The 26,993-nt window shown below is 41.2% G+C and overlaps 1 protein-coding gene across 9 annotated transcripts in view; it reads right to left on the bottom strand.

Annotated features, from left to right (window-relative positions):
- The window catches only part of SEMA6D (semaphorin 6D), a 272,909-nt gene that overhangs the window by 7,235 nt on the left and 238,681 nt on the right, over positions 1-26,993 (bottom strand). For 3 of the 9 annotated variants that reach the window (XM_019533595.1, XM_019533601.1, XM_019533596.1), the window contains 17 exons: positions 23,459-23,566; positions 7,427-7,582; positions 6,967-7,078; positions 6,328-6,388; positions 6,185-6,247; positions 5,992-6,093; positions 5,648-5,738; positions 5,254-5,373; positions 4,688-4,776; positions 3,740-3,957; positions 3,499-3,630; positions 3,126-3,281; positions 2,872-3,045; positions 2,042-2,182; positions 1,865-1,942; positions 813-904; positions 398-454 (listed from right to left, as the gene is read on the bottom strand). In XM_019533595.1, coding sequence (XP_019389140.1) covers positions 398-454; positions 813-904; positions 1,865-1,942; positions 2,042-2,182; positions 2,872-3,045; positions 3,126-3,281; positions 3,499-3,630; positions 3,740-3,957; positions 4,688-4,776; positions 5,254-5,373; positions 5,648-5,738; positions 5,992-6,093; positions 6,185-6,247; positions 6,328-6,388; positions 6,967-7,078; positions 7,427-7,535 — 1,795 coding nt within the window. In that variant the 5' untranslated portion in view covers positions 7,536-7,582; positions 23,459-23,566. The remainder of the gene's footprint in view (positions 1-397; positions 455-812; positions 905-1,864; positions 1,943-2,041; positions 2,183-2,871; positions 3,046-3,125; positions 3,282-3,498; positions 3,631-3,739; positions 3,958-4,687; positions 4,777-5,253; positions 5,374-5,647; positions 5,739-5,991; positions 6,094-6,184; positions 6,248-6,327; positions 6,389-6,966; positions 7,079-7,426; positions 7,583-23,458; positions 23,567-26,993) is intronic. The other 6 variants (XM_019533597.1, XM_019533602.1, XM_019533599.1 and 3 more) reach the window with 3 other exon arrangements.

The following is a 26,993-nucleotide window of genomic DNA, read 5'->3' as shown; positions in this document are numbered from 1 at the left end:
AGGGAGCAAGAGAAGGGGAGGAGAGGAAAAAAGGAGGAAAATGATGAAATTCTGCCATCCATTTACTACAGATGACTAAGAAGGGCATTCACAAATGCATGGTTGGGGAACAGAGTAAAGCTTAGTGGACTTTCGTGCAGTGAAGATGTCATCTATGTTAATCAGGCTCTTTAATAAAAGATGTTTTTTCAATAAATAATGAGCTGTTAACATGCGGCTACAAAGGGTGAAGTGCTGAGTGAGGAGAGTCTGGCTATCTTTACCATCAGTGGGAACATGAGTTTAAGCACAAAAATGAAGGATTGCCAACTGTGCAAAAGGAAGGAAAAAAGGGCTGAAAATGCTGAACTGAAGGAAAGAAAAGGTCATTAATTCAAAAAAATTAAAAAAAACTAACCAGATGTTGGGTCGCCAAATATTTTGTAATCTGGTGTAGTTGTAGTAGGCAAAATTTCTAAAAGAATTAAAGGAACAAGTAATCAGTGAAAAGTAACCAAAAGAAAGCAAAAGCTCTTAAAACCTGAGTAACTGAAAATCAAAAAGAAAATACTATTGGTTACGAAAAAGAAGTTGTTAAACACTTTGCTGTAGACCCCAGATAGTTGTAAACTGGTGAAAGGGCAAGAAAACAAGGTAAAACTTATCTGCCACCCAAGACCAAATAGCTCAGCTTTGTGGCTGTTCATGGTCACACTAGGTGATGTGTTCAGAGTGTTACTGAAAGGCTCATAAATTTAACATCCATAATGAAGCGTGGCCACAAACTACCATTGACATGTTATAAATTAGCAGTAGTGACTACTATGCCTTACCATGGCAGTCCCCAAGCTGTCCTGTATTGCCAAATTCTACATCTTGCTCATATCCTCCAGTGCTGTGGTTGTATGAAACAAACAAAGAGAACCTGCAATTAACAGCATTAGTAGGGAAACAAATGATGATTTTCTGCTGAAAACAAAAACCAGAAACATTTACACATTTAGTCATTCACAATAAACATACAGCTATGAGGACTTGTACAATATCTGATCTTAGAAAGACTGTGTATTAAATACACACCTTCTATTAAGGCTTTCAAATTACAAACACCTACACCAGACTATGCAACAGCTTACGCGGTCATGTTAATCTTATTTCACCTCCAAATGCTAAGGCCATGCTTGTTTTTAGGTACAATTGTACATCTCAACTTATGTCAACTGGAGTTTGTACATGTTGGTCTAAGATCAGTACTGGCCCCATTATATAGGTCATATTTAACAGTATATTGGTCATGCAATGTGCTCCTGTGACCTGATTCTACATTATGCCTGTGGAAGGCATCAATATATACACATACAGCATATTCAGGAAAAGCTACAGAAATCTTACATTCTTTCTGCTCTTGTAAAAGTGAAGAGAATTAATTTAAATAAAAAAGTTCAGAACCGACATAAAAGATTTCAGCTGTAAAGGAGATCCATTTCTGGGTAGTTAGGAGTATTGGCAAGGGAGCAACCCAAGTTGAAATACCTCCTTGACTACTGTGTCCTTCTGGCAGTAACTGCTGCACTGTGATACTCTCTTTACTAAGCTGATCGTGTTTATGCTCAGTAATTTGTCATTTCACCAAGCTGCTTTTCATTTGGATATTTATAAGTTGTTCTTAACTAAGTTAAATTCCCCCTGAAATGAAAGTTTTCCCCAAAGAAAAACTGCAGAATGGGATCACACTCTAGCATTCTGTAATACTTTTATAACGCTAAAAAAAAGATAAGTAGTGAATGAGAGCACGATCATGTATATCATAATAAATGCTGGTGTGGTATATAAATGGAGGCAGTAACTGTAGATATGTTAGACTAATTTTTAAAATAACACTTACAACATGCCGGGTTTCACTCTTCCACATGTCCCATGGTCTAGCCAGCCACAGTATGGATCTCGGGAAGCAATACAAGACCTGTGCAAGATCAGACCAAAGAAAAATGCTTCTTTTATTGCTGTCACCACAGATTTCTGTGCCTTTGCTTTAAAGGGGAGTTCAGGAACACAGGCTTACTTTTTACATGATCCATGACGCTCACAACGACTGAGGGGAATTCTGATAACGCAGCTAGAGAAGGCCACGAATAGAGCATGGTGCTCTTTATCCAGCTGAAGGGAAATGACTTTTCTGTCCTCTTCACTCTCTGCATTACACCTGTTGGGTAACAGTAATTTAAAACTGTTATTTTAATAAACCTGTGCAAAGTTTACACTGGAAATAGTCAATTAAAGTTATTCGGATTCCAAAAAATTGAAACTTCACAATTATTTTTGGAAAAAAATGGTACCTAAGATACGGTACTTTATTATTACAGTGCTGAATACACTGTGATGTCCAGTTAATTTAATCTATTTTGTGGGGTGCTCTCCATACCATGTATCAAGGTTTTGGCTCTCAAATTAAGGGTGGTAAGGTACAATCTTTGTATCACATAGAAAATATCTAAGCCCATCACCCTTGTGATTTCAACATGTTTAATACATTTATCATAAACCAGACATGAAAACCTGTTCTGGGTGCAGAGTACTGCTATTCTATAGCCAGAAAAATACAGCTACTTGTAGCATAACTAGGCTGCAGCAGTGACTTAATGAGGGTGGAATTAGAGTGCTCTCACTACCCACACAGGATGGCAAGTGCTAAAACATTTTCCAGTTATTCAGCAGCACATCTTTACCATAAAGGTTTGGGACTGACAAATAATGTGAGAAGCTTGGTGAGAATATATTTTTTGAGGGAAAAGCAAAAGCCACCATTACCAATTAGGTCACACAAGCCAATGACTAAATGAAATATACATGGGAAGTGCTCTGGAGGGCAGTTCTTGTAAAAATAATACCTACTTTGCATGATTGTAAGCTTCAATCTCTTCCAGTAATACGCTGTCATTCAAAGAAAAAGGCCTGGTCTTTGCCAAGATTTTAAGTACTACTCCAGCTTCAGAGCCAACAAAAAGGACTGTGTAATTCTGATAGGGTCCAGCAGAATGATCTACTGCGATTGCTGTCAGCCTATACCTACCAAAACCAAAAAACACATTAATTTGATCGCAGTCTGTTGGGTCTTTTTATATAGGCAGATATATGTTACTTCCTACCTGACCCGGGTCTTTGTGAACCAGGGTTCTTCAATGATAGAGGGAACGGCAGAATCCATCAAAGGATGGGATTTGATGAAGGATAGGGTTTCGTCTGGGAAATCAATGGAGGTTTTGTAAGCTTCTGCTAGGCCATGTTTTGCACAGCAGCCAGGTCTGAAAGGAAAGCAACATTTTTTGTCTCTTGATATTTTAGCTAATGAGAAGGGGCACACATTCTGAAAGAGCAGAGGAGGCTGCTCATGAGAATACTTACAGTTCAAGTGAAAACCGCTGCTTCTTTTTTACATGACAAGACTCTCAATATATCATTGATTTAAAGGTGGCTGTTTACAGGGACAATATTATCATGTCATAAGTAAGAATCTTTTACCTTGGCTTTGGTACTTTGTCTTCAGGTACAGCTGTCCAAACAGAGTCTGGAGTCTTTTGTTCTTTAAATCTCCCTTTGAAGACTTTCTCAATGTCATCCATGCTGAAAGCACATACTGCTGAACCAGGGATGCTGTAAAATAAGAAAAATCATTGCAAGAATTCAGACTACAATCGTTCCAATATTAGTTGTAACAGGGAACTGGAGAACTTCTTTTGATGTTAGCTTGCTCATCTCTCACCTGTTAAGCTGTGTGGTGAATACACCGACAACAGTAGGGACTCCATTGATTTCTATTATGTCTGTGATAGACTGCAGAACATCAAAGTAGAAAAAAGAATCCCCAGGAACAGAACAGTTGAGCCGAGCTTTTAGAAATGAAGTCCAGTGTTTCTCCAGGACTCGCTGGGAACCACCCATGTCATTTTTGCATATGCGTGCTACACGAGAATACACAGCCTGCATGGGGAACAAAAGGTAGAGAGGAGCAGGACTTGCGAACTGCTAGGAAAACAATCCCATTTTGCAGACTGTTAATAAAACATCAGGGATAATTTTGTTAGCAGGAAAACTGCTGCCATATATCTGCTTTCAAAGCCTGTACAGAAAGGAAATCCAGGTTTAGCTGCAAGTGCATGGGCATTTTAAAGCATCAGTGAGCAAACACAGCACTCCCAGCCTTGCTTCCACCTTTTCTCAAAATCATATTGTTAGTGAGATTTAAAGACTTTAATTAACCATGTGTGAGGGGTTTAATAATTTACTAAAGAATATCCTTCCACGGTGAAGCAGAAGTATCATGTGCTACATTAGTATGGCTAAATTATTCATTATACAGAGAGATGAGGGAACCTCCTTTTGAAATCCCTTTTTTAAACATGTAGGCAACACCAGAAAAATCTGCTGTCTCTGGAGTCAGGAAATGGAAGCACTAAAGGATACCTGTGGAGACCTCTATGAACAAGACAGAAATACTAAAAGCCTAAGGCTGAAGTTACCACATTACACATTGTTCTGTTTTTAGTGACAATTAGAAGGACTGAAACAACTGTATTGACTTTACACCAGGGCATACTGAGTGTTGCAAACTATGCTTGCTACAGACAACATTTTCCATGACAAGCATATCTTGCTCTCCTTAAGATTTTTTATTCTTCATCACTTATGGTGACAGCTGATTTTTACCTACCTTGCCTAAATTGTTATGCTCTACAGCAATTTCTCGAAAGAAGAAATAAACGTAGTTCCCATATTCTATGGCATGCAGGAAATGTGGCTCTGTAAGGCAGAGGGAAGAGAAACCTGGTTACTTGAACCATTTAATTAACAGAGGATACTAACTGCTCTGCTTTCCCTTAGTTACATGCAAAATAAAGTGAATGGCAATATTGAAGACACTTTAGGAAATCCAAATATGGGTGTATTCAAGCTTAAATGAACTTGTACTCTTTAATGTCAGCTAATGGACTGTAAAAGGGCCTCCAAGGATTTGTATTACAGCTAAGGCCTTTGTTACTACAGATTCATTCATTAATGTACTTAAATGGGGTGGGGGAGACCCTTGCATTTTAAATAAAGATTTTGCTTTATCATCACAAAGTTGTATTTTATCTTTATGATCTTACTATAGTAAAAGCTGCATTTATATTAACCTGGTGCTTATATATAATCATGCTGGTAAAGATGTGCTTCATTTTCAGTGCCAATGAAATTAGATTTGTCATATACACTGGGAAATATTTTTTCCAAAATTACCTTTTATCCACTTAGAGTCATATTTTATTGTTCTGAGGGCAGATCCATCTCCCATGCTGCGATAAATAACAGCATCACTTGCCAGAAAATCTGCTACTGTAGCTGAATACAATTTTCCATCTAAAATAAAAGTTAAAATGTGGTATTAGCAGACCATGAATAATATATACAATTCTGACTAGCCTGTATTCTTCTCATTTTTTACTGCCACTCTTTCCCCAAATTACTCTAACCTATGCTTTAACAGTTTAGCTTCTAATCCTTTGGAGGCCCTTTGAAAAATTTAAAACCAGAAGCACCTTGACACCTGCAGCTTTTCTGTGCCTTCTTGTAAAGCCCTCTGGCTCCTTCAGTGTTATTAATCATTTAGATTCATTACAGCAAAAGTTCTTACCAGCAAAGAGGGCAACGTTGGTTTGTCTGGCATCGAATGGGCATCTTGCCAAACCGCTAATTTCCTCTCCGTCATACTCCAAGGTATTCAGCTAGAGAAGACAAATAAATCGTTCAGCATGTGATTGCCATTCTAGATATCAGTATTATGGGATAGTACTACTACTTTGACATACACCTTGATTTTGCATGTTGCTTTTTTTTTTCATATTTATTCTCATTGTTCATACCTTTGAAAGAAAGACATACTTTGCAAAGGCATGCTGAAAACCTTAACCATCACTACAAAACTATTTTGCAAGCTAACAATAATACAAATCATGGTGTATGATTTAATGAGCTTACCCGATAGTATCTGCACATAGGATTAAATGCATTTGTTCCACAGACAAACACCATCTCATCATTCCTGGGAACAAAGACTTTAATAAAGTTATGGCATTCATCCTGAAAAGAGAGTAAGTTACATTAACAACAGATTTCCCATGTGCAATTAATGTTATTATTGTTTTTGCTAGTATGTATATGGTAAGCATACTTTGTGTTTGCCTTTCATGGCACAGTTCTCTCTGTCCTGCTGCCTGGATCTCCATGTCAATTTCTGTTTAAATAAAATAAAAATATAGTTCATTTTTTATATTGAAAACTCCTTTAAAAATATGTTTTTCTGCACTGGCTCACCTTGCTTGGAGTAACTTCTGCTTTTGCAACTTCATTTAAGTTTACAGTATAAACTTGATCTCTATTGGAAACAAGGGAATAAGACACATCAGGTGTGTGCATAAATATGCTGGACTTTTGGGGAGGGTTATCAGTATATTTTTATGATATTTGCTACACAAAGTGCATGTACTGAAGCACTTATGGATTTTTCTGGGCTCAGCAAAGCAGGGCTGACATGGAGTACTTTGGGGTTCTTTCCAAATGATGGGGTTTTTAGCTAGAATTTGCGTTTTTCAGCTCCTGTACATTACAAAGCACAGCCTAGACTGCAAATATGCAAATGTTTTGAACTGTTTTCCTACAGCCCTGCTATGTTGTTCCAAGCTTTGGGATGATCAGAAGTTTTCATTATGATTGTAATGTATACGGTGGAAAACAGAATTAGAGCACTGGGCTTACTATATGTGCAGTAACCACAGCCCTCGCTCCTATCTTTATTCACTGGACACACACATTGTATATTTCTCTAGGAGGCTTTCCCCAACTTAATTCTAATTTTCACTATATTCTGCACTTTATAAAATGAATTGCACACATTAGTGCAAAACCAGGAAAGAAAAGAATTTTAATCTAATAAACTGACTAAAGGAAAATTACCTGCCAGCGATATAAAGTGTGTCTCGAATCTTCAACATCAGTTGAAAGTCCAGCCTGTGTTGAGATTCATTGCCTGAAGGGCGTCCTCTAAATACTGGATATTGCCTTGAATCTGCAAGTGAAAATGGGCTACACCATCACTCAGGATTATAGAGCTAAAGAATCAATATACAGCATTGATTAGCTGTATATACTAGGTGTAGAAGGGTTTAAACTAAATTCCTTGAGTAATGTCTTGAATATAAATGAATGAAAGATGGCCAATGTCAGCAAATGCTCTTTTTACAGAAGTTATTGCTTTATTTCTGATTGCTTTTTAAAAATGATTAAGCGGTCTACTCAAGACAAAGAGCCAGTAAATAAATTTGAATTTAAAGGGAAAAATCATTGTCACTTGTCAACAAAAAAAACTGTTCTTAAACAATTTTCTAGTATTTAAAGTAATTTGCAAATTACTTACAATGGTAGTCAACAACGTTAATAGGGTCCTCGTCTTCAGGAAAGCTGACAGCCAGGGATTGGGATACAGTCAATAGCATCATGCAGACACAAAGCAAGAGGACCCTCATGGCTGGTGAAAAACAGCACCACCCTCTTGGTAATCCTATTTAACTACCTGTAAAAGACAAACACTTTGATGAGATTTGGGTCCTACAGCATGATAAAAGCAATTTCTTATCATACATACATATATATATATAAATTATGTATATATTTAATGTTGGCAGTAATGGTGTAAATTAGCTTTTATGTATATATTGATGAAAAACTGTTACGTGACCGTCCTGATTAAAGCTTTTCTGAAATGTAGTGATGGTTGCTAATATTTATAGGCATTTCAGGGCTAACTGACTACTGCCGTCCTGACTAAATGACAAGAAACACAAAGGCTGCTGGCTTAGCAAGAATATTGTTAAAGTTAGGCTTAGAATTCTAATTAAACTGTAATCTCTATCTCTTCCTTCTGTCACCAGATGTCATCCAATAAAACCCTTCCCCACAAACTATCTAAATTTACCCACAAAAGTCAAGACACGTACACACAAAATGCCCATGCTGCTTTCCAGCTTTAAGCCTTGTTTTTGGCTGAGCCATCATAATACTGTACTACCAAGAAAGCAAATACTAGCTGCCTTGCCTTTTGAGCGGTAATGTACAGGTGTGTAAGAAGAGGCCCTTTCTGATATGGCAGGGCTTATCATCACTGTGCATCTCTTTTTCATGGGTGGGAAATGCAAGATGCAGAGCAATGGCGATTCAAGCCCTAAGTGGATGCTTTCCCCCCAGTTATGCAAATAATTACCTGACACTGGTAATTATGAAGCGCCTCTTGCTTTAAAGTACTCTACAGGTTGTGTAGTACGTGCTAGGTCACTATGCACACTATGCAAATGGGGCAGTATCACTATACAGCAATACTTTCAAGGGAGAAAGTGAAAGGTTACTTTTCCAATTGAAACCACAAGGGTATTTTAGCAAACATAATGCAACTACTCAAGTTGCAATTTGGGCAGGATGCAAGAAAACGTTTCTCAAAGTTAAATGGGATCTTTAATGACCACAAGTGGTTTGGGCATGAAGTTTATTTCTCATTAGAAACTTGGCAGCTACAATACTGTACCCTCATTGCACCTTCTGGAGGCATTTGTTTCATTTTGACTTACAGGTCAAATGAGGCTCTGTATTGACTAAGACATAAACACTGCATTCTGCAGTTATTAACTTATTTGTCTTAGGAAAATAAAACAAATCTTCCCATTCCTAATATTTCTGAGAACTGCAATCAGTCACGTATACAAGTCCATATTTGTTATCAGCATGCGGTTTAGACCCTAACAAAGCAAAGTATTTAAACAATTTATTTCTAATATTTTGCATACCCAATAAAAATGGTTCTAAATGTTACTGCAAGCAGAAGTGTTGCTACCAGAGTGAAAAGCTAGACTCAGTTACTGATCCTAGCATTGATTCTGTGCTAGGATTCTCCAGCGCATACAGCTGTCAACCTGTGAATGCTCAGGCTAGACTTTGTGAGACCAACCTCAGTGGAAATAGAAGCTGGCAATGAAGCGCATGTGCAAGTTCCTATTCATTAAAGACTGACCTGAAAAAGATGCATTTTTAACTGTTAATGATGTTTCTGCATCTCAAGTCCACCAGTCCAGAACTGATGGGTTGCACTCGTAGCCAAGATTGATGAGCAGTAGTGGCTAATAGACACTAATGATTCCTGGCACTTTCCCTCTGCTCTTCCTTGTCCTGACACAGCCTCCTCAGCTGAAGCATCTAGCATTAAATTGCTAATGAATAAACTTAAACAAACTGGAATTAATAATGTTAGTCAAGTTGGTCCTTCCTTGTTCAAGTCCACAGCAGTGTGGAACGTTACACGTTGTGGCTCCTGGGTGCAGAAAATGGTTAAAAAATCTTTCTACAACCCTAACTGTGGAACTTACAGGCTCTGAATACTAAAACTATTATTCAGGCTAGGGAAGAGGCAGGGAGAGGCACCAAAAATCTTAAGAGCACTGGTCCAACGCAGCAGGTGTAACTAAATGCTTTCTGGTAAAGTTCCCTCCTCCCCTTCAGTTACTGGCTGTCTAGGAAGAGGCCTGGGGTTAAGGGATAAGACCATTCATTCTAACTGACCAGGGAGCATTCTTGGCATGGTAGGATTTAAAATGGTAGTACAGGGATCAGGAGATGTTGCTAATCAAACAGCTGACATTGTAATGTAGGGACATTTTGTTCTCTTCTGTGAAATAAACACCTGCCAAGGTTTTTCTGGGATCGAGGGAATATTATGCACAAGAAGGACCAAAGGAGCATTTGAATAAAGTTCACATGAAACTAAGTATAACCTCGGTCACAAAGAGAGGGCTTGTCTCAAATACTTCCTTCTTGTTTCTGAACCAATTTTATAAAACGGCAGCAAAGAACAAAGGGAAATTAAATTGCACGAGACAAAAGTATGGTTAACCCCCTCCCCTACCCCCAAAAAACAAAAGACTTGATCAAAGGAAAAATGCCCCCCTCCCAAATAATGGGGGCTTGCCTTCTCAGATTCAAGGCCCAGGAGGTGCAGTGCTAAAGTGCAGTGTGTCACAGAATATAAAATAAGTGGGTGAGTTTCCACAAAGGCATTTTCTAGGGCTGACACCAACAAAGCTGCATTTAAATCTTATTTCAAAACAATTTGTTCCAAGGTTAACTTTGTGAACTTAAAAGAGGTAGGAATTGTTATGTCTGATGATCCTTTTAACCAAACTTCACCTTTCACGAGCCTCTATCAGAGGGAATGTCTATATCAGTGTGAAGGACAGATCTTTGTGATAAAGAGGCAGAAGATCGGATAGGGAGAGCTGTACAGGGTCAGGCAGCCATGCCTTGTGATTTAAGACATAGTGATTCTTTTATTATACTGCATGTTAAAAGTGCTGGAAGAAAATTTATATCAACTCCTGTTTCCAGTCTGTGTAGGAAGACAAAGGCAGATGCATTGTGAAGGCTTTAGGATCTCCTGACACCGCTGCCTGGTGGTTTGGACAAAAACAGCCTGAGAACAGGTCTGCCAAGAGAAAATCTAACTTGAAGAATAGCCTGTTCTTAGACTGAATGGAAAACTGACTCAATCAGGCCCTCTGACAGCACCACCTTTGACAGCCAGGTGCATACTTCTGTCGCACGTAGATATGCTTTTGTAAAATAGACGTAATTCTTGCCTCATTCAACCCTGTTAATGGAGGGTGCTACCTGGGATTATAAAAATGACAATACTGAAGTATCTGTTTGGACCAGAAAGGCCTGATTATAAATTGTTGGAAATATCTGCCCAGAAGAAAATTTAGAAAACAATTGTGCTCCCTGGTCTGATATTTTCAGCCAGGCTTCATACTAGCCTTTGATTAATTTTGCCTGCAAACTGCAGCACCAGCACTTTTGCTCCCATAATTTATTACAGTTGCAAATTTTGGTAGTTAAAATACTATTATCCCTGTTTCACAGATGGGAGCTGAGGCATAGACAGATTAAGGTAGGCCCAACATCTATAAAAGGGGACACATTTTCAAAAAAGCTGTGCAGCCAACATCCCCCTTTGAAGACATTGAATGTTGCTGAATTTAAGGCTGCATTTCTAATAGCTGAGGTGACTTGGCCAAGGTCACCCAGAAAGTGCCTCGAAAAGCTGGGCCTGAACAGAGCTCTTTTGGATGCCAGTCCCAGGCCTTTACAAAATGGCACAAAAATACAGCAGTTCTTCATTGGCACAAAACTGCAGTTGTAAAAAAAGAGGCCAGCTTGGATGGAAATCAGTCAGCCACAGTGTACTGGGCTGACTAGGTAAGAAAAGCAGGAAGTTACTCCAAATCATTAATTGGCTATTTGTGGCTAGGGCTGGTCAAGCCTAGATAAGAAAATTGTTCTCGATTCCTGATCAGAGAGCACTAAAGAACCAGAATAACATTTTCCTTTAAAAATACAAGCCAGACTTCAAACAGTCTCACTTAAAAGGGAAAAGGCTAGTGTTTCCTAGTCATTAATCTACTCCAAATTTTGTCAACTTATGTGTGACATTCCATCAATCAACTTTCCATGCCCCACCATGTAAAGGAGGTGGGGGAAGGGAAAGGACACTCAGCCAACTGTAGACAAGCAATAAATAAAATAGCTTAAACCCAACTGATGGAAAACATTGTTTCCACTAAAAATCATATCCAAAGCATTTTATGCTATAAACATTTCATAAATTACTAAGCACAATATGGAACATGGTATTTCTAAAAAGCAATGGAAGACTTGATAGAAAGAAAATATCCCAGACTAACAAAGCTCATAAGCAGATCTGAACACTATTAATCATGAGAAGGGGAATGAAACCAGTTAATAAAAACATGGAAGCAAATGAATTGTCTTAAATGATGTCTTGCCAAACATTAGCAACTTCTTTCTACACTAGTCACAGGGCAAAGGTAACAGATGAAGAAAAAGGATTTATTTTGGGAAATGGTGCATCTTGGAAGAATATGGCATGTACACAGGTGAATCCATATGTGGGCAAAATAACATGGCCTACATATTACTGTTGGGTCAAAAAATCATAACTAACTACTTCTAAGATGGCAGAAGGCAGGGCAAGGTGGCACTTTAAAGACTAACTCATTCAGAAAGGTGTAAGCTTGTGTAGGCAGCAGCCTGCTTATCAGCTGCTATAAACCATAGACTCATAGAGCAGTAGGACCTCCAGTGGTCATCTAGTCCAACTCTGACCCACCCACACCCGGCCAACTCCAAGGGACTTGCAGGCTAGGGACAGACGTTCAAAAAGCCTGCGCCTGAATTGACTCAATCTTTGCAGCACTGGCGATGCACAGAGGGTGCATGTGCATCCCCTGAGGTCTGCCGTGCACCCCCTGGAAGCACCAGCCACGAAACCAGAAGTGCCACCAGAAGTGGTTTCGCTGGTTTTGTTGCTGACCTGGCGATTGGCTGTTGGAGGACCACCCCCCCCGGGTCAGCAATCTGGTGCTCCGCCCCAGACTTGGAAGGCACCAGCTGCCCATGCTTTGCAGGTTAGTGTAAGCATCCCTCCTTACCCTTCCACAGGAAGCTGAGCTGGCGGGGGGGAGGGCACAAGGCCAGGCCCCAGCAAGCCTGAGTATGACTGAGTGGAGGTTTTAAACCCCCACCCTGGCCTGCAGGGTTCAGAGGGTGGGGGAAGAGGGAGAGTGGCCAGTCAGGGGCTTGGTCAGATGCCCATGGCAAGGGAGAACGAGGAGGGGGAGATCCCTGCCTGCTACAGCTGCTCCCTGACAGCTGGGAGTAATCCAGGCACACAGATCCTCTGCCTGGCCCCAGAGGGGAACTCCTCCCCTTCCTCCTTCCCTCCCTGCCCCCGCTGTTGCCTCTGCAGCTGCAGCTCAGTGACGGGGAAGCAGAGCCCTCATTGAAAGCAGCCTGGCCCAGCGTGCATAGGCGGTAGCTGGCTGGGCAGCAGGCTACTCAGGTTGGCTCAGATTCTCTGCAAGGACCCATGTGTCTGCAGCCAGCCCCCACGGCAGGTGACTGCCGGGCTCCGGGCCCACTGGCACCTCCAAGCCAGCCCAGGTAGCCCACTGTCTGTGCTCCCTGCGCCCAGGCTGGGCTGGGCCAGGTCAGGTCAGGCAGGGCAGTGTGGCAGAGAGCCCTCCTCCCTGTCCCACTGTGGTGGGGGGGAGGGAGGAGCGGGCAGAGCCCCCCTCCCTGCGCTGCAGTGCTGGGGGCTGCTCTGCCCCAGCTGTGGTCCCTGGGTGGGGGGAGGGGATTAACTCCTTCCCTGTCCCTTTGGCCTTAATGGGGCCATGCTGGGATGGCTGTGGTCCCTGCTGGTGGGACAGGGAAGGGAGGTGGGGAATAAACCCCTTCCTGGGCACTCTGACAGAGGCTGCTGCCCCTCCCTGTCCCCTTGCTGCTCCAGCAGCAGGGGCAGAGGGCATGGCCCCATTAAGGGAAAGGGGGCAGGGAGAGGGTTAATTTCTCCCTCTGTCCCTTCTGCCCCCAGGGACCACAGCCAGCCCACAGGCAGGCAGACACCAGCTGTTGTGAGAGGGGGAGTGGAAGGAAGGCAGAATTAACCCCCTCCCTGCCCACTTTGCCTTAATGGGACCATGCCGGGACGTGTCTGGCCACGTCCCTGCCCCTGCTTTGGCTAGAGAGCACACAGGCGGGGCCAGCCCTGCTTTCTGTAGAGCAGCCCAACCTAGCCCATTGCAGCAAAGCATGCTGGGATGCTGGAGGATTCTGGTTTAATTTAAACCAGGAAGGGGTCTGGGACAGAATCTGCATAAACTGGTTTGACCCAAATCAGTTAAGTCTGATTCACTCAGTTAAGTCTACATTCAACCAGGTGCATCTCAAACTGGGTTCAGCCATCTTTCAGACTGGTTCATATGCACTCAACATCTGTTCTGTTACAGGTTTAAACCAGTTTCTGATCATTTAAACTGGTTTATGTGTAACTTCAATCCCTAGTCACAGGGGGTAGGGACACTAAATAGAAAGGAAGAAAGTCATTTAAATACAAAGGCTAGGGACCAGGAGATGAAAGGGCAGGGGGAGGAGGCACACTTTACAGAGGAACTTGAGTAATTACAGGGATTGTGTGATATGGCACCTGTAATAGCTAGGTATCAGACACAATGACCCTGAAGGTCCACGCAAGTCCTATGTTCCTGGCTGATTTTCTGCAGCATGGAGGTGCATGTTTCTGAGAATGCACTTTTTTGTGAAAATTTAAGCTTTTAATGATTGCCTTCCAGTACTAAAGCAAGTACAAATGTTTGTTTGCAGGAGATTTTTTTTCTCTGATTGCTGGCTTGTAGATGGTCTGCTGGGTTTTTTTTGGCTCCTCTTTCACAAGTGGGCAGATACCTTTGCTAAAAGCCACCAAATGCCTAATGGATTATTCTTCTCCACTTCCATGTGACACCAGAATAGTAGTCACTGAGCATCTCTCTGAATTTCCTGTAGAGGGGATCAGTTATTCTCTGAAAAACTACTAATGAAATCTGGTCTCAGTGACATTACTAGTAGTTTTATATTTGACTGTAATGGAGATAAGGCTTTACACTCTATGTATGCTTGGTCAGCTGATAAAAAATAGCCTCAGGTGGGAGGTGGAACGACTCAAAAGATTCAGACCCTAACAGCTGAAGCCAATCACATGAAAATATATGGTCTTGTTTCAATACTTGCCATGCAGTTCGATACTTCCCTGTAGTCATATATACCTGGGGAGCGTGGATTTATACCATGCACAAATATGAAGAATCAAATAACCCAAGGCTTACATTTGTAAGACAGGACAACACACCCATTTATATATTCTAAATCAGAACATAAAAGCAGCAAAGGCCATTTACCCAAGCCCAGGACTGATTACACTATTGCGGGATGGTGTTTCAATTTCTTTCTGACTTATCAGTTTTCCATGTGGTGAAATGGGCATGCGATGCTTACAACCTGGAAGCAGTACTTAATAGAGGCAAAGCTCTTTGATATGTCGGTATCTGTAAACGGCACTAACTTAGCGATCAAGGTCTCAAATTCCAACCTATGCCAGGACCACACATAATTTTTGAGCTGGTTTGTTAGTTATGGGTATGTTATCTGGTTTTTTTACTGGTGGAGTTATAAATATACAGTCCTTTGCCTGAATACACTTGTAAGTGTATACAGATGCCTTGAACTGGTAAACTGTATTTCCCTTTTTCTATGGGAATAAGATTTTACCAGTGTAAGCACATTGATTTACATAACTACATCCACACTAGGCTGGTTGTAGCTCTGTAGCCATACTGCTATAGTTAAAGTAGTAGAACTTATGTCCAGGAAAAACCTATTCATTTGCTTTATGCTATTTCTTTTAATGTGTGTGTTCCTTTAAAGACACGTTCAGTAATATTGCTAAACATGTTGGGAAATGCTTGGCACAGTGTATTTGATTTATATTTAATTCACAATCTTGGCAACATGCATTTTGGAGCTGTGACATTAGATTATTTTTGGCTAATTATCAAATAAACAACGGGGAAGGAAAATATTCTGTACCTTTGGGTTACAATAATATGCAAATTTTAATTATTCCCCATTTAAACAGCTTACTTGAAGATTACATAAACACATCAGTCATATAATGAACTGAAGAAAATATGTTTATAAACTATATATACACACAGTATATAAACATACTTTCTTCAGCTCATTTTATATATATATATATATGAATGAATGGATGTATGCCTTTCCCAAACTGTACCCTACAGTATCCAAGTAGTTTTACATCTTACAGTGACAATTTTTTAAACCCCAGCTCTGGAGAAATGTAGACTATTTGGAGCCATGATATTAATTGTTTATAGAAGTGCAAATAACTAGTATGTCACTTTAAGAGACTGCTTGCCTTGTTTAAAGGAATCTGCATTAACACCTTTTGATCGGCATCTAAGTAAAAAAAATTGTTTAATATTAAAGTGATGAAACCCTACTACTGAATATCACAGCTTTGATCTTAATTGGCTTATGGTAGTGCTAGTTACACTTCAGTTGTTTGCAGGCTCTAAGCATTACAGAGAGCGCAGCCCCCTTACTCTAGAACAAGCTGACAGAATGCTTGCAAAATGGATAGGATGACTTTTAATGATGCAAATGCTTAGTGGTTGATTAGGCGCACTTTGAGGACTGAATTCTCTTGTGATCAAGGATTTACTCAAACACAAGGTAGTTTCAGCAGGAGATGAAATAAGATGTAGGCCAAAAATAAATGATTACTTCAGCTATATTTATTTCAGCTAATTTTGAACAGCTAATGGGAGTTCATTTTCTGTCTTTGCCAGGCTAACACAAAAGTCCTCCAGCTGAAAGCAAACTTTGTTTTTACCCCATATCTACTGTCAAATCTGTCCTCTATTCTACATAGCTCCTGTGGGACATGCTCCCTTTGAAAGTTTGCCAGGGCCTCAGCCTGGTGACAAAGTGCAAGGTACATTTATTTTTGCAGTTTCCTGATTAACCACTTTACCAGGCCTACATTTTAAAGAGTTAAGCTGCTTGTGTTGAAGTGAGACACTTCCAAGATCTGCTGTTGTTACAGTGCTCACAGATGGCAGCCTAAGAATCAAGAAAGGAGTTCAGTGCTAGATGGGTTTTTTTTTTTTTTAGTGTTCAAGAAAAGTGCCAGATTGCTAGCCCTTGAAGCTCTCAGGTCTCCATTTATTCCCAGAACAGGTGCAGCCTAAATAATAGCTTTGACATAGTGCCCTGACCCTGACCTGCAAAGACCAATGCTCCCTCCAAGAGAATAGTCTGGGGTCTCTAAAGACACAGGTATCTTCCTTTCTTTTCCTTGTGAGCTCATTAGCATGCTTCACTGGGCCCCATTAGCAATTAACTCTTCTGTGCCCATTTGTTAAATGTGTGGATGCCATTCGGTGTGAACTTTCTTTTAGACTAAAATCTAAAGAGGGACTTTCTGAACTGCAGCCATGAAGATCCAGATATCAAGTATTATTAGACTCAGGCTTGAATAAAATGTAAGGAATATGTTAAAAAACCTAAGGCTAAAGGGCGCTAGTACCTTGCACTGCTGGAGACTTATGAAGGTGAAAGAGGATTTAGTCGTGGAATTGCAATTTCTGGCGCACGCACAGAATTTTGATTCCCCATAGCCATGCATTCCCCTGCTGCACATGCTCAGTAGGCTGCACTCTGCCTTCAAAGGTGCCTAGGGATGTGGCATAAATCCCTCAAACACCTTGACTAGCAGTTTAATGCTGCAGGGTCTCCTACTTTTTAGCCCAGTAGCTAAGGCATTTGCCTGAGAAACAGGAGACTTAGGCTCTACACCCTGCCTCACCTGCATCATTTGATGAACCTGCAGTGTTTGCTTCTAAGCAAAGTTTCTAACCAGTAGGCCACAGGGACTCTTCACCACCCTCCCACTTCATCTTGAAGTTGGCCCACTGTGCAGCTAGCAGGAAAGATATGTTGAGTTAGGACAAGCCAGGCAGAGCATGGGTGACTGAACGAGATAGGAGAGTACTAGAGCAGAAGGCTTTGGGCTCTGGTCCTGAATGGGACAGACACTCTCACTGCTGTATCTGCATTTTTATCCACAGCCTTCTCCAGCCCTCCCTTAAAGTCCACTGGGCAGCTAGACGAGGAACATAGGTAAGTTGGCTCAGCAAAATATAGTCTGCCTTGACAAAGAATGGTTGCACCTTTTATCCAGTATTAAATGCAAAGTGCAGTGGTCCTACTTCAATAAGAGGGTTTTCTGGGTGATGTTTGGCTCATAAACTGGTATTCAGTGCACTTTGGTGAAAAGCAGAGGATGCAGGGTCAAGCCTCCTCTGGTGAGCAGAGTTTGTGTCCCCTGGGTATTGGACTGAAAGGTCGTGGGCCCTACTCCATCCTCCTTCCTGCAGGTACTCAGAGAAAGCAGTGCTAGTCCACCACAGGTAGGAAAAGAATTTGAACTGTGCTGAAGTGTCAAAAGTTGCCATTATGTGGCTATGTAAATGCTATTTAGGAGTGTGAAGGTGAATTACTATTTAGCCACAAGTTACACAGCTATGGGCCATGCTATCACCAATTCTAAACAGCATGTGAGCTTGCACAAGCCTTACTATTTCTCAGCAGTGGGCAAAAATGATATTTGATCTAAATGGCATTCCCTAGAACTCCTACTAAAAACCAACATGCAACTCATGAATTAGTGTGTGAGGTAGAAGGCAGTGAGGGTAGTAAGTGGGTTGTTCTGAAAGAGAAAGGAGGTTGGACAGGGAGCATGTACCTTGGCAAGTGGCATGGGTGGGTAGTGAGGAACTGTGTGCTGCGGAGGGGACACAGCTGCTGCCTATCCAGACACAATAGCTCTGAGTCCATCAATACCCCTGTCCTGTACTGCTTATCCAAGAAGTAGGATGGTGGTGGTGATGCTGGATAGAAGGTGACTTTTCTGGGCACATGGATTTTGGGTACAAAGGTTGCTGGGGGTGTAATTAAGTGAATGCTTGAAAAAAGTAAGGGAGAGGAGGGAGTGATAGTTGGTAAAAACAGGTCCAAGCATCTTAAGTACCTCAAGACTACTATTAGCAATATATACAATTAAGAGTGAGTATTTTTCAGCCAGTATCAGAATTCATACAAACTTCATACAAACAAGAGGTTTTTTTTTTAAACATGCTTTTGGCCTTTTGTATGGACAAGTCAGCTGCGTGATCAGCTAATGACTTGCGTGGCTGCAAAACATGCATTCTGCTACTTTGGTGGGAAAGTTGAGTATATGTACAAATGCAGGCTGGAAACGGGAAGCCTGAGCTAAAAGTTAACTTTAATATTATCACTCATCTCGCTAAATGTTAAAGATTAACTATGGTGCTGCAAGAATGTATTATGAAATGTGGCTTTTGCTGGGGAAGAGACAGCAGTGAAAGTTCTGTTCTGAAAGCTTTTTGAAACATTTGAATGATTGTTTTGTCCTGTTCTTTTATTTAGTATGAAACTTGAACATGCGCTAATGTATTATGTGACGTCTTGTATTCTCATTTGAGACGTAGTGCAGAAAAACACGGAAACTGGATGAAAGTGAACCAATTTTCTAACGTATTGTACAACTGTTTTGCAGCACCTCCTTCAAGCATAAAGTCTCTTACATTTTTTTTAAATTGCCTAATCAAATGCAGACTCTGTTCCAGTCACGCTAAATTTTCACATAATGGCAGAAAAACATTTTTTCAAGCCCAGCACTGAACATTTGGGTCACATTATTACATTTGCTGCTTTTGCAGTTCATGGGTGCACATTTGTAAATGTATGACATACACACACGCACGTCTGCTTGGAGCTGGGGGATCCGCTCTTGTGTTGTGAGGCCACCTATGGGTGTTGCAACTGCCTCTGGTCACTGCCCTACCATGAGGCTGTATTGAGAGCAGATGAGCTTTCGAAGATCCAGGGTGAGGAGGGTGGCCAGTGGCTAGGCACTCTTAGTCTCAGGTTACAATGCAACACGGGGAGAATTTCAGGAAGATATAGCCTATATCTAGGATCATGATGGTTTGCATTACCCCAGCACCTCAGAGGCACTAATTTCTTTACTCTCAGATGTAGGGAACTATTGCTATCTTTTACAGAGAAGCTAAACCCTGATTCTCAAAGAAACCTATATGTTTCAATCACCCAATGAATTCAATGAAACCTAGGCTTACACATCTTGCTCAAGATCATACCAGAAGTTTGTAGTAGAGCAGGAGCTTCTGCATCCTAGGCATCACCCCCTTAACCACTGAACTAGTTTTTCTCCCCACCTGGCTTCTCTTTATAATTACTATTATTAATATTTAGATTAATATCCCGCACAGGGATATAATGAGCCATTCTCCTCAGTCCTTGTGTTCCAACTAGCACCAGCATGAAGATATAATGAGGCCCTGGACAATGCAACACACAAAGCTGTGTATTCATCTCTGTAGCTTCACAAAATAAACTTATATTTATGTTGTAAAAAATGAAATAAATGCATGGTGCAGCTTTCCTGTACCAGGCCACTGGTTCAGCAAGTTCAATATCCTGTCTTTGGCCAGGAACAAAGCCTGGTGCTGTAGGGGAAAGGAAAATACCCACAGCACACCTAGAAAAATATGCATAACTGAGTGAGGGAGGGGGGTGTCTATTCTGACCCCTGCAGGGAATCAGTAAAAGCCCTAAAGCATATGATTTGATTATCTATGTCCTCAGTTATCATTAAATCAAAAACTGTATTGCTAAAAATATCTGCACAGCATTTACATTCTGAAAGAATGTGATTTAGTCAGCAAAAAACAAATGACTAGCTTTTCAGTGTTTAATCACTGATACACACGTGCTGGATTTAAGAAACTGACACAGAAGCAGATCTGTGAAAATTGAAAGAAACCATTCAACTCTGTGATACAATTTTTTCTTATTGCTCCTTTCATAAGGCACCTGGGGACATTGTTCTCTCACTGTTGACAGATTTCACACCACTGGTTTTCCACTGTTATCCTTCTCTCTCTCACCTCAGCACTCTTTCACCAGGTGGAAATGCCTAGAATAGCTATATTTGCAACTGGTGTCAAAGCAGGCTCCCAGCCAGTTCTGGGAAATGGAAAATGATCCTGTGCTGGGTTGATGATTATTTAATCCTAGACAAGGAAGGCCTACTTCTACAGAACATCCAGCCTACTATGCCCTGGGCAGGACTAAGATATTATGCTCATTTATTTAACTGTGTACTTTGCATCTGTAAAGACATGTACAGCAGTTATGTCCCTTATGTATTTTTAAGTACAACTTACCATAATAGGCAGCGTAATAGCCACTTTACTTAAATTTTATATGTTCAAAACATCATCTTAGATTTTAATGTTGAAGTTTTGCCCCTAAATATGCATTTAGGACGATATTCTGGCATTTCAAAGTTAAATACACATATAAATTCCTTTCTTTCTGTTTCATATACAGTATGCTTCATTTACGTGCATAGCCTGGAACTGAAACAAGGTTACACACTTAGAGCATTTGCCCAACTCAGTGTAAACTGTGTTTATGTAAAAAGGAACAGCACCTAAGCACTCTGCATCTCATTTATGTGGTTAAATAGAGTGTAGTCATATTACTAAATAAAAGACAGTGGAGCTAAACTTAAACTGTTTATGCTGATATGTAGATAACCATTTGTACAGTGCAAAAAAACCCCCAGTGCCCAGCTAAGCAGTATATGTAATATGTAGATGAGTATGAGGTAATTAATATGCATATGAAGTGGGTGTCAAACTCACCCACTGCCTCCTGACCCTCCCTGGGGCTGGATCTGGACTGCACAGCTCCTCACAGGACACACGTGAATGCAGCATTAAAGGAGCCACAGGCAGGGCTGTGCGACACGGCTGTGTTTTGATTTGGTTTCAGAGTCGGCCGTTTCGGAGGACAGTGATTCGTTTCAGTGTTTCAGATTACTGTTCTGTTTTGTTTTGGCCGAATCTGTTTCCAACCGGCTGCAAGGGAAGCCAGCAGGCAGGGCTTGGGGCCCCAGCGGGGAGCAGGATGGGTGGCTCATCCAGGGGAGAGGGAGGGCCGCTGGCCTCTGTGCAGGTGAGGAGACCCCTGTGTGGATTTCTAATCCCCGTCATGCCGGGTCGTGGGGCAGGGAAGAAGCGCAGAGCAGCGAGCGAGCCTGCTGGTCCCTGCCTCGCAACTGGACTTCGCAGGGAGCAGAGATCCATGCTGGGGGTCTCCTTGCCACCACTGCCCACCCCACGCTGCCCGGGTGATGTGGGGCTGTACAGGGTGGGCAATGGTAGCAAGGAGATCCCAGCACGGATCTCTGCTCCCTGCAGAGCTGAGTCGCACGTGACCTGGCTCTGCGTGGAGCAGAGATCTGCGCCAGGGTTTCCTTGCCACCGCTGCCTGCCCCGCATAGCCCCTCATCACTGGGGCAGTGTGGGGCGGGAAGCAGAGGCCAGGAGACCCCCAGCACAGATCTCTGTTCCCTGCGGAGCCGAGTTGCACGACAGGGCAGCAGCATACAGCTGTTTCCCTGCAAGCTGGCTCTGAAACGCCAACATTTCTGAAATGTTTCGGATGCCTCGTTTCATTTTGGAGATGTTTCTGGGCCTTCTGTTTCAATTCGGATTCGGTGTTTCAGGCACCCAAATGGCTCAGAACACCTCCAAAATGAAATGACTGCCAAAATTCTGCACCGCCCTAGCCACAGGGATTAACTCAACTGTTGATCACCTAATGCTGCCAACGTATGTCCCCAACGTAACAAATGGGGCTTTGTACCCTGTTTCTGCTTTCCCCGTCTCTGAATTCCCAGCCCTCCAGGAGCCAGTTCTGTGGGCTAGATCTGGGTTGGGGCAGCCATATGTTTGACATTCCTACTGTATACCATTGGGAAAACCAAACAGATATCATGCTTGGGTAGCTTTTGACTGAAGTTACATATGAACAATGACATCAAATAGAAGCATGTGAATTTCCTTGACCCTAAGGTACAAATGTGTGTGGTAAAACACATAGTGGCATAGCAGCTACATGGCCTGTCCATGCTGATGTTCCGGCTGTCCAAATAACAGCTGTATTCAGTGTTTGCTGCTCGTGCCAAGAAACATGCTTGGGAAACGGGACAAGGGCACAGTATGGATCTTTACATGCCAAGAGGAGGGAAATGAATCTCAATGAAGCTGAAATATTGAGAGATATTCCTGGAACGGAGTGATAAATACCATTTGTTTTATGTCGCAGTAAACTGAGGGAGCCCTACCAGGGAGCGGCACAATTCTAATACATTGCTACTACTTTGTGTAGCAACTGTTGTGGGTATTTTGGAAGGAAAGAGATGAATTGTATGACTAAGAAGAAAACTAGTCAATAATAACAAGAAAAAACCTAGAATTATCTTTTGTGATTTAATTCTGAGACTTCAGCCGTACTTCTGATCAGCCCATGATACTGGTTTCTCCTGTCCAGTTTCTCAGAGCACCCAGAGATTCACTCACTATTTTTCTCTAAAATCCTCCTCAAAGGTCTCCTTTCCTATGATATCACCAAAAACCTTCACTAGTTAAGGCAGCTACAGTGCCCGAGTGCCTCCTGACCAATGTTGTGTCACAGTTTCCTTGCACTCGCATGTCCGTGTCCTTTATTGGCCTCTCATTTTCCACTGTAAGCTCTCTGGAGCAGGGACTATTATTTGGTACGGGATGGTATACCACCTAGCTAAAATGACATCCTGTCCCAAGTTTAGGGCTCCAAGTATTATAATAATACAAATAAAAAAATGATGAAACATTATTCAAGAAGAATAACTGTGTGCAAATATGCCCCCTGCAGTGTTAGCTAGGTCAGAAAGACCAAGGACAATCTGATCAATGCTGGCTAGCAACTGATTTCATTTACAAGATTTGTAAACATTTTGGACAGAACGAACCTCACTTGTTTGCTTGAGTCCCTGGCTCCTCTTCTTTTTTTCCACCCCCTGCCTCTCGTTTTGGTAACACTTCTTGACCACCTCAGTTCTTGCAATAAGAACTAGCTCCTAGGAGGAAAACCAAAGATTGTAAATGAAAGATATTTCTGTTAGGTCAATTTGTTTAAATTATTCAAAAATCTCATGAACGAAGAATAAAATAGAGCTATGACTTTTTTTCACCTGCTGGTTACCTGTCTTTCTTCACACACTTCAGGATTAAAGCAATAAACACTCTAATCTGCATAGTTCTTTTATATTACGTATATAAATCTGCAACCCAAACTGAGGAAAGCATCTGTTGCAGCTATTAGGCTCTGGGCAAAAATTCTACAAAAATCCCATTTCCCAGTGTAGAACTACAAGGGCTTTTGCAGTAAGGTGCAAAGTGCGCAGCAGAATTGCCCGTCCCTTTCTGTGCTCCTTGGCAGTGTGAGTTAAAGCAAGTCCCTTCTTCAAAGTATGCTATAGTCTCCAAACTGAGACTGAGTAGGATTCAAGGAGCATGTTCTCAATCAAGTAATGACTGAATTCATAATCACAATCTAAACAACAGGCCCAACGTCTCCAAGTGAGAGCCCTTAAAATCGTCCACTGGTGCCTTTCCGTTCTAGCAGCCATTTTCTAACTTTTCTGCAGGTGTGCCCAGTGAGCTGTATCAGGGCAGGGCTAAGCCTGCCAAATAAAAGAAACTTCCCGTTCTGGATGTTAACTTTAGTTACCATAGCCAGACAATGCTGCCAGTGGTGTGGAAGAAAAAATTGCTGTAGCCAGCTGTGCTGTTCACAGTCGGATGGTTTCTGTGTAGCTCCAAATGGTTATGGAGCCAGTAGCCTGTTGTGGCTAAGGACAGAATGATGGATGATCTACACACAGTGTCCAAGTAGAAAGAATGGCAGAAGTTCACTTCAGGGTTGTTAAAATGCTAATCTGGGTTAGTTAACAAAAGCCTAATGGAACAGAAAAGTTAGGGAAATAAACACACCTCATATGTTATATATGTGTGCTACAGATTTGATCTCTGTGGTTACACAAACATTTGCCTTAGGAAGTGAGACAACTTAACAGTTTTCCTGTTTGAATAAACTAAATCAACTTTTGTTATTAGCGGTACTGTAATTACTGTCACGGCATGACAGGGGAAAGTGGGCAAAGGCAGACAATACACACAGCTATTGAAAACAGCATCATAAGGCTGGTAATATGACTTTTACTGAACGTTTCTTCCATGTGACATGGGAACAAATCAGAACATACTTTCTTTTGAACTTGAAGTTGGCAGCTATTCACAGAATAAGTAACAACTTAATAAAATGGCTTAGATAGATTTTAATGGTAACTCCAGTAGCTTATCTGATACATAGAAAAGAGATCATCTGTTCTAACAGCAGTTTTGATGAAAGCAACATTTGAACTCTTAAGTACATATTGGACTACTAAGACTTAAAATAACTTACATTACCTGATGCAAATAGCATGCCTTCCATCATCTCAACTGCTCCTGGAGCAAATTATTAAATTTACCCAGTGGGAGAAAGTATGTTTAAATTTGAAACTGGAATTATAGGCATGTTTAACAAGTAAATATGTGACCATCCACTTATTTGCTTATTTAGTTGCTAAGCAAGAAACCGGACAGTATCCCCTGTGTTTATTAAAAAAAGCAAAAAATATTCCCTGGCAAATATTAGGGAACAGCCTGCAATAAACCAATAATGCAACATTTGTCTTGCAAGGCAAAACAAGAAAAATGAAGGTGAGCTAGTTGCTTTTATTACTCTGCTCACTATAAAATGCATGGTAAGAACCGGCCACATCCCCATATGTTTTTCACTTGACCTTTTGTTGCAGATTTAAAATTCCTGTGTTTTTTGGAGAAAAGAATAATCAGGCTATTCTCACTAGTTACATAAAGGGGTTTGATACTGTTCTCAGTGAAGCTGGTGGCAGAAGTCCTGATGACTCCAAAGGGAGCAGGGCTGGGTCTTGGGTTCACGGCACAAACAAAACACCATCCTGAACAACAAGCTTCTTTAGTATTATGCCTCAATGCAATGAGGCCCACAGCTGTCTTATTACATAGGTCTAATACATGTTTTAAAGTCAGCTTTTACTACTTATGTGTCTTTACCATCTTGTAACGGTTAAGACAGTTCATGTCAGATCTAGGACCCATGTAGACATAGATGTAGTTAACCATTCCATTGAAATGTGTGAACTACACAAGATAACATCCAAGGTAAAGCATCCAAAGGCTAACATATCCAGTGTCAGCTGCCTCAGATAACCTGTTCAAAAGAGGTAGCAAGGTTCAAATGGTCCAGCTAAAAGGATACCAGTGACTGGAAAAAAAATGCAGCCACACAGCTGGCTTGTGGAGCTGTGACAGAGCTAGTCACTGTATTCCCGGCACACACTCCCGCATCATACAAAGCATGTTTAGACGACGATGTTATCTTTGTTGCGTCCCTAGCAGAAATAAGCAGAGGTAGTGACAGACTGCAGGGTATGAAGGAGGAGAATAGTTGTTCAGTGAACAGCCCATTAAATAACCCAATATAAAGACTCTGGGCTACATTTTTGGCTATCCTTTTAAAAGCATATATGATCTATTTAATTAAGAAATGCTAATAAATTCCCAGTGTAAGCTCTTTCTTTTAGTTTTTTTAAATGGTCGAGCTTTTAAATTCACTCCTATAAAAAGTGTTAAAGTTTACTAGCATATAGCCAAAAATCACAGGACTCATCTGGCAGTTTGTATTTATTTGAGCAAGTGTAAATGTTGATACAATATCTGCCAACCTAACAGAATATGCCTGTCACTCACCACATTAAACACAATTATGTACAGCTTAATTTAATGAATGAGATATAAGCACTTTAGAGGGGCATAGATTTTTAAAGCATGAATAAAAGGGGAAAAAAAAAAAAAACCTATGCCCTTTTGCCACACAAGCAATAGCCAGCTTCCTGTTATACTCCTCAAGAATACAAAGAAGGATCTTAGAAAAATTCTCTGTGAAAGTATCTTTCTGAGAGCAGTGTGTATTAGCCTTTGTAGAATTAACAGACGAGTAAACAAAGTAAACCGTAATAGGGCTAGTAAAAGACCTTTTATGTTTCTGAAACATTAAGAACTGAAATCAGCTCAAAAGATACCTTGGGTTTTTTTGCCTGAAAAATACCTAAGGAAATACCATAATTTGACAGCACCCTGATTGATGCTTCAGTGATTGTTTTATGCTGCAAAATAGTTTATACTGCATGTTGGATGTGTTTGTACATGCATGTGTGTATTTATACACACCCACCCACCCATGTGTGTCTATGCAAAAATTACAGTCCTGATTGGCTACTAAGCACTACCGATGTCTGCATCATGGACAGTCACTTAACTGCTGATAGATGCAACATTAAATCTCTAACACACATGGCACACACCCTGTACCAAATCCCAATTATACACACACACACACACACACACACACACACACAC

Source organism: Crocodylus porosus, unplaced genomic scaffold (assembly GCF_001723895.1).
Source record: "Crocodylus porosus isolate Cpor-Errol unplaced genomic scaffold, CroPor_comp1, whole genome shotgun sequence".
NCBI classification, from domain to species: domain Eukaryota; kingdom Metazoa; phylum Chordata; order Crocodylia; family Crocodylidae; genus Crocodylus; species Crocodylus porosus.
Note: the sequence above shows the minus strand (reverse complement) of the source record. Positions and strands in the feature narration are given on the sequence as shown.